The following is an 8,538-nucleotide window of genomic DNA, read 5'->3' on the forward strand; positions in this document are numbered from 1 at the left end:
CAATCACAATTTGGGGCAGAAAAAGAAAAATAAAATTGAGAAAAGTTTGGAAACATGGGACAGAATTTACTGGCTCCATACTGGAAAGATAAGTGGCACAAAATGCACTGAGTCATTCAAAAGTCCAGTGGCCAACATGGCATGGTGGCATATGGACGTCATGGTGGCACAATAGTTAGCACTGCTGCCTCACAGCGCCAGGGACCTGGGTTTGATTCCCAGCTTGGGCCACTGGAGTTTGCACATTCTCCCCGTGTCTGCGTGGGTTTCCTCTGAATGCTCTGGTTTCCTCTCACAGCCCAAAGATGCGCGGGTTAGATAGATTGGTCATGCTAAATTGCCCCTTACTGTTAAGGTAAATATGTGGCGTTATGGGGTAGGGCCTGGATAGGATTGTGGTCGGTGCAGACTCGATGGGTCAAATGGCACCCCCCCCTGCCGGACTGTAAGATTCTATGATTCTATGACTATAAAATCCCACCCATGGAGAAATCAAACAAAATGCAAGATATGAGGAAAGTTTTAAAAATTTGAAATGAAAAGAAAGTACGAAAAAGCTTTTTCTTAAGGACTTAAACCATTTAAAAAACAAGAATTGAAAAAAAGGCAAAGATGCAGGATTAAAAGTATAAATAGGAAAGTAATGTGACAGCATTTTGTACTGCATGTAAGAAATGAGCAGGTATTAGTCAGTCGAGAATCTAACCAGTGATCTACTCGGAATTATTAGTAAGGCATCGATGGATAACTTGATAATGTCCATTGCTTTCAACCAAGATCCTAAGCCCTTAAAGAATTGTGGGCTTATGAGAGATCTTACAATCACAAAGTAAGATTGAGCTAAAATTAAAAACAATGTTATTGCGGTTGTACGTGAACCGTGACTCATGCAGGTCCACCTGCTCAGAAGGAATGAAAAGTCGCCTGAGATTCAAGTCAGAGCAGCAGCTGCAGTACAAGTGCGGTTTAACCATGGAACATGGGCACCAATCAGCCTGGGAATTGTAACTGTATTTTACTGGGGAAAAAAAAAGGAGGATCAAGTTCCATATCGGAGAACTGAGCAAAGCCATGAGAGTTGCAGTTACTCTACTGATGCCTGTCTGCTTCTGCTATGCATTTTCATTGATACCTGTCCTCATGGGAGATCTTTCTGCCAGTACTTATCTGTAAGAATGGCAGTTCATGCATCCCACAATCAAATACATTACACATTTCTCTGCATGAATATCTAATGTTTAATTCTGTTTATAAATGAAAGCATAAATGACTGCTGTGTACATTGAAGACACAAAAGCTATGTGTGTGTTATGGAACACAGCTTCAAATCTATTATGGTTTCATTGTCACAATTAGGGCTGTTGAATTCTTAGCAAATCTGGAATTGGCAAAGGGGGTCAGTGGTGGTGGAACAGTCAAAGTGGGAAAATAGCAGAAAACTATATTGTTTTTATTTGCTGTGGTTGAAGATATATCTAAGCAATGCCTCGATATCAAAAGGCATGTTAACAGCTGTAAAATACAAACTTCCTCTGCAAGCTATTGGTATCTTGTTTACACTGTAGAAACTTACAGGCATTAGATTTAAAACTTGGAAAAGCTGGATACATGGCAGTCCTAATTGAGGCATCTTTCAGAAATGTGAAATATTGGCCTGGATTTTCCAGCCCCGCCGTCATCGGGTCCCACTGTGGGAAATTTGACGGCCCAGCCAAACGATTTTCAGCAGGACTGGATGATCCTAGTGGCAGGCAGGGCTGAAAAATCTTACCTATTGAGTGGCTGTTGTCACAAGGCCATTCTAAAAGATGTTTTGCATCATTCCTGCAGGTGAAAAGGAGATTGACGAATATTACATGAAAAGAAGGCATCTGCCTGACCTGGCAGCGAGAGGGACCCTGCCTCTCCATATCATGAAAATGAACCAGGAGCACAGTAACACCAGGGAGAGGCCTAGACGACCAGTACGAGCAATGTCACAGGACAGAGTCCTGTCTCCAGAGAGAGAGCCACCTCAAGAATGTGTCATGTCCTACGAGCGCATCCTATCTGACGAACAACTGTTGTCAGCTGAACGTCTTCAATCCCAGGATCCTCTGCTCTCTCCTGATAAAGTTATGTCCCTCAAACGCTCGGGGTTCCGTGAAAAGGCCATGTCCAAGGCCTTGTCCCAGTCCCACACGGATGTCTTTGTATCCACGCCCGTCTTAGATCGTTATAAGATGACAAAAATGCACTCGCATCCCAGTGCCTCAAACTCTTCGTACAATACCTTAAGTACAAATCAAACAAACCACACTGCTGCTAAGCGACATGCCTTTGCTTCACGTCGGCACAACACAGTGGAACAGCTCCACTATATCCCAGGACACCACCGTAACTACCATACAGCCAGCAAAACAGAAGTAACTGTTTGATCTTAAAAACAAAACACATTACCGATTCCATGATAACGAGAGTGTGGAGTATTTGCCAGTGAGCCAGAGGACAATGGCATTGTCAGACCACACCAATTACCCATGCCCTAGTTCCTGCCATGTTATTCGAGCAAATGCATTTGTTTTACCTAAATGAAGTGGCATACTATACGAGGCTTTAGTCTTTTCAGAGACACCTAACATCAGTTCCTTGTTTTATTCAAGGTTTTCATTTTAGTTGGTACATTAGCACAACAGATGGTTGCGTACCATCCAAGTCACATGACAGTTTCTATCAAAGGAAGCCATGTGGTAGGGTTGTCAATTAAAAGGGCTTATAGAGTAACAAGGTCAATGGTTAAATTTCTAACCAAATGGTGATGCTACTTTGGGAGATTGAAGTTGTTTGGTTAGGGGATACTGGATTTGTTTTGGTAATTAGTCGGAATTGGTGTGTTTGATCAATAAAAAAACAAATAAAGCTTGTACCATTTCATCCAAATTAAACGTATAGAATGCAAAAACAATTACCATCTTCTAAGCATGTACAGTAAAAATTATAAATAGACCAATTCATGGGTGACCACCTCCATACAAATTATGGGGCACAGTTGGATTTCTCCCTACGTGTTTCTTTTGCCCCTTCGAATGATGGGGTGGTCACTTTGAATTCTAGGCCTAGGGAGATCAAATGCCTTGGGTAGTTTCACCTTAGCAAGAAAGCGACTGCTCATTACCGAGCGGGCCTCTCCCTTTTTCTAACAGTGGTAATGAGCTGCGTGGTCTTCCTCTCAAGAGAATGAAAAACTTTTTTTTATTATTTTGCTGAGTGCAAGAATGCTGGAGGACTTTGCAGTATTGACAAAATATTGAGTGTATTCCACGGGCATGTGACTCTGCAAATGGATCTTTGAACCTTGGAGGACCGTAATTTTATTTTAACTTCATCATTGACGAGTTTGCTGCCGGAGTATGGAATGTCAATCATACGGGCGTTGAAATCACCAAATCAGGACAGTTGGCTAAATTCAGTGACGGCTTGATGGGAATTAAATGAAAATTTATCATTTGCATGCTGCCCAGAGCTTGTAGCCAAGACTGTCAGACATTCAGGCAAATCGCTACAGGTTTTGGCAATCCCGTAGAGGGTGGTAGAAGCAGGCTTTTGCTCATTTTTGATGTCACGGGTGCCCTTTTGTTTCCTAACCCTTTCCTCTCCTTTTGCCTTTCATTTCTCTCCGCCACCCTTGCTTCTCCTTATTTTAACGGCGCTGTGACACTCTCCTTCTTTCCTCCGGAACTTCCATCCTTCCTGAAGGCATTTCTGGCACTATTCTTTAAACGTTCATGCTTTTCCCATTGTCGCCTCCCTTCCGTCTTCAAACGAGCCGCCCTTTGCTCTGTTGCGCTCTGTCCATGTTTGTCCTCCCTTAACGCTGACGGAGCTTCTGACACTTCGGACCGGCCGGGCACTCCGCTGTGCGTGTGGCGAAGCTTGCTGCGGAGATTTAGGCGCTGGCGCAAGCTGATAATGAAATTCGGCATTGTTTAAAAATAGGGTGCACTGGATGTATTGTGGGAGGGTCTGAGAATCCATATTCCCACACGTTAGCATGTTAAATATTTAGACATCTAAAGCTCACAAAGATGGTGCAGTGTCTGGATTTGTACAACAAAGTTTGTGAAAATTGTAGTATGCGAGTTTGAAGTTATATATAAATATTGGAAGCGTGTTGGCCCTGTTAAGAAATTTATCGTACAGTGGTGAATGATTTATGCATCATTTGACCTCCGAAATAATGATTCATGGTGACAAATAGAAGTGTTCCTATGATGCAGCAATGATTTGATCTTCAGTACTATATCGACAGCCTTGAAATGTGCTTGGGGATTTCTGTGCAAAATAGGCCATTAAGCGATAACGAACTGCACTAAATACGGACTTTATCTTCATTAGCAAATTCCTGAGCAGTGAACGAACCACAGGTACAAAAATACAATTGGGATTTTCTTTAAGTCCAAATGTCACTTTAATTAGATACTTTCAAAACATAATAGACCCCAGGACTTCTCCAGTCATGTTTCCATGGAGACATACGTCAAGCCATAAAATTGTCAGCAACATCGCGCGTTACCCAGCAATGTGTATGAGGTGGCATTTCACAGCCTTACAACTTGTTGATGGTTGAGAACTGATATTTGCATTGGTTTTAGGATCTAAAGGAAGGCTAGTTTACACTCAAGTCAACAAAGCATGAACATATACGTAGATCTTATAGTGGTGCTTTGAACTCTCAAGCTTGGAGGTCATGGTTCAAATCTCGATTTCCATGTACATACACTGTCAATTTCCATGTATTCAGCTAAGTTGATAGAGAAAGATGTTCACAACAGTGGATCATTATTTAGGGTGGCGCGGTGACACCGTAATCAGCACTGCTGCCTCACAGCGCCTGGGATGCAAGTTCACTTCCAACCTTGGATGACAGTCTGCGTGGAGTCTGTACATTCTCCCCGTGTTGGCGTGTGTTGCCTCCGGGTGCTCTGGTTTCTTCCTGCAGTCCAAAGGTATACGGGTTAGGTGGATTGGCCATGCTCAATTGTTCCTTAGTGTCCAAAAACGCACAGGTTAGGTTGGATTGGTTATGGTAAATGCATGAGTTGATGGGGATAGAGCGGCGGGGGGGGGGGGGGGGGGGGGCGGGGAGCCGGTGGGCAGGGTGGGGAGGGATGGGTTAGCTGCCCTTTGGGAGAGTTAATGCAGACTCAGTGGGCCAAATGGGTCACAGGACTGCACTGTCTGTAGTCACATCAATTGGAAAGTTGGCAACCAAAGAAAAAGATCATTGAAGGATACTAATCTTCCGATCATTCAGTGGAACTATTTTGATGGGTGGGTGAACAGACATCATTGATCCAGGTTTTCTGACTCAAGGAAGAATAAATTAATACAAGGATATAATCGAGATAGTGTTCTGAAACAGGAAGTTATTTTTGTGTAACATGGCTAATTCACCAGGCATAATTTCCTCATCAGTTGCCTTTGCTTAAAAGACACCTTAATTTTGTGGGTTAGTCTTATGGCTGACGGTGTAGGTAGCTGATTGCTTGCAACATCAAGATACCTGTCCATTTTTGTGTTGCCATCACTGCAGTAAAATAGAAAAGCAGACATAAAATAAGCCCGACAGGAAAACAAGCTAACAGTTGGAACATCTACGTGACTAGTTTTCAAGCCAAACCTGGTGCCTGTCTTGCTCACTACAAATTATCAATCACAAAGCTTAGAAAAGCAAGGACAAGCCTCAAATTAGTGGCTGACTTGCTCTGTAGAGTGGTGCTCTTGGTAAGAATGTCCCAGGCAGTGGTCAAGACAGGGAAAGGACACAAAGGTGGGAGGAAGTTGTGGAAAAATATAGTACACCTCTGTTAAACTTTGTATATTATCTGTAAATAATACATTGACACCAACTAAACAAAAGTGATGCTTTCAAGCTAATGAACATTTTATTGATTAAAGCACAATAGTAGTTACAACTTACTATTTAGAAGATGGTGTTGTAGTCTATTTGACAATATTAAAGTGATGTTGCAAGTCTTAAATTGAATGTTAAAAAAATATTAGGTTGTTGACATATTTAGGATACGAAACTGAGGAAACTACCAGGGGAGGATTGTAGGCAGGTGCTCTTAAGAAATTGCATTCTTCAGTATAAACTGGGACAAATCAGGCGTGTATAATGGAGACAGAGTAATTGTTCGAATAATCCTCAAATAATGGAGTAGTCAACACACGATTTGATTGAAAAATTGAATAAATGTTTTTGGTAATTAACTCACTACTCTTCCCATCGTAAATCATGTTCTGAGGTAAGCGATAGTTCTGGAATCAGAAAGTAAAAGTATATCCCTGTTGTCATCGCAACTGTGAGGCTGCCTCACTGAGAGTGAAAAACCTGGCATCAGTTAGTTGCCTCAGTCTACAAGCAGCTACCTTTGACAATTAGTATGAGCTCTAAACTGTCCCCGGTGTGAAAAACACCCACATTTCCTGTTATTGTTGCCTTTGGTGACAGCTACTTTTTAAAATGATTATCCATCTCAATTTACAGGGATAATTGTGCCATTTACCATCAGTTTAATCTGCATTTCCACTAGTTGGAAAAGTTAGATTTGGAATACCTCCAGTTTAACAACTCAACATCAAATCCCTCCATTATTGCATTCATGGTTTCTTTAATATGACATTTTTTTCATTGCACTCCTGGATATTGCTCACTATGAAACATTATCCTGCCTTTCTTCTACACTTATTTGCATATTATTTATTCCCATATCAGTAAGTGCACCCCACCCCTCATCTCAGGATTCAGTGGGCAAGTAAGTATTTCCAAACCTCAAGCTACGTCACTCTCAACGCAAAGATTTTACTCCTTGTTTTGGCTCACTGCCACTCTTGACAACCATTTTGGGATGTCACAGGACTGAGAATGCTGCCTCAATGGCACAATGATTAGCACTGCTACAGCATCAGGGACCCAGGTTCAATTCCTGGCTTAGGTCAAAGTCTGCATGTTCTCCCTGGATTTGTGTGTACTTCCTCTGGGTGCTCCTAATGTGCTGGTTAGTTGTATTGGCCATGCTAAATTCTCCCTTAGTGTACCCGAACAGGTGCTGGAGTGTGGCAGCTAGGGATTTTCACAGTAACTTTATTGCAGTGTTAATGTAAGCCTGATTGTGACACTATTAAATAAATTAAGCACTGGCTGCTCATATTTTGAATGAGTGACCCAGACATTCTTAAAGGCATTTCATCATTTGATGAAATGCAGGACAGATCAGGTCCCAGGAAATTCCCTGAGCAGATTGACTCTGTACTAAAACAGAAGAGAAAATAAATGTCTATGTTTATTACATATAAAACAATAGCGCTCCAACCACCTTCCATTCATAAACCATGAGACGTGACACAACACAATAGGGTGGACCACAATAAATGGCAAGATTTATGCGGAGTTAAATATTAGCAAGATAAGTATTTCATTGTAACCTCAATCCATAAGCCCAGACAGCTAACTGTTTGCTATCTAAATGTTACCACAACACTAGAATGAAAAATAGGAGCACAAGAGATAAAAGGAACTAACACTGTGACATTTTAGCTCATTCAGTCCATTCCGCACTGGCCAGGAGGTGCAATGGAAATAACCTGGAATGGCACATTTTTCAGTGCATAATGTTTTTTGGGTGTGATATGTGCCCCCCGTCAGGTTCAGATTCAATATCTGTGTCAACCCTTCCACTGGTACACCTTCAGAAATCTAGCAGTGCACCGTAATCATGGGAGCAAAGTAGCGGAAGATCAACAGGGACAACAAAGGGAATGGAAAGAAAAGTAGGTGAGTAAAATAATACTGATCCATCAAAATATCAGGAGTTGTTAAATAGTAGAATGTGCAACATTGTAATCTGACTGTTCTCTGCTCATCTCTTTTATTTAATGTTATATAAGACTACCAAGTAATCTTTTAGATTAGCAAGCTTGTTTGATAAAGATTTATCAAAAAAAGTAACCTACGTGTTGTGAAACATTGTGGTGAAGGGTGAGTATTAAAGGTTTTAAATTGTACTAAAGAACACTGAAAAGCTACAGTGATTACACTACAACATTGGATGGGCCAAGGAGCAATTAGAGAGTTATTGCTCTGATCAGATACAGTTTAAACCGAGGCAACACATTGTTTTTTTTCCAAGTCCTGTAAATGGATTAGTGGCTTTGTTTGATGGAAACTGTGCAATTTACTGCAAAGTGGACGCACCTCCACCTTGGGAAACCTGTATCACATTACTTTCACTCGACTTATTATTAATCCAGTCCAAATGACCTGCAAGGTCTGCTACAATAGTATCCTTTTTTTCCGCGTACCTCTTCAGTGTAGGATTTGTAGCAGCCGTTCAGCCTTCTCACCATATATAAACTTGGGTGAAGTTTTATATTCACAGTTTTGAACTAGCTTCAGAACCAGTTGCAGTGTAATAGCTAATTATCTTGATTAATTAAAAAAAAATTACAGATTAGACGTTTTTGTAGCAAGTATTTAACTGGCTATAAGACAAACTA

At 41.3% G+C, this 8,538-nt stretch overlaps 1 protein-coding gene across 2 annotated transcripts in view; it reads left to right on the top strand.

Moving 5' to 3' along the window:
• The window catches only part of LOC145356372 (protein shisa-6-like), a 519,167-nt gene extending 514,085 nt beyond the window's left edge, over positions 1 to 5,082 (top strand). For both annotated transcript variants that reach the window (XM_080209041.1, XM_080209042.1), the window contains one exon: positions 1,831 to 5,082. In XM_080209041.1, the coding sequence (XP_080065167.1) occupies positions 1,831 to 2,417 (587 nt within the window). In that variant the 3' untranslated portion in view covers positions 2,418 to 5,082. The remainder of the gene's footprint in view (positions 1 to 1,830) is intronic.
• The last annotated feature ends 3,456 nt before the right edge of the window (positions 5,083 to 8,538 follow it).

The sequence above is a fragment of the Carcharhinus amblyrhynchos genome, chromosome 21 (genome assembly GCF_965287045.1).
Source record: "Carcharhinus amblyrhynchos chromosome 21, sCarAmb.v2.hapA, whole genome shotgun sequence".
In the NCBI taxonomy this organism is placed as follows: Eukaryota; Metazoa; Chordata; class Chondrichthyes; order Carcharhiniformes; family Carcharhinidae; genus Carcharhinus; species Carcharhinus amblyrhynchos.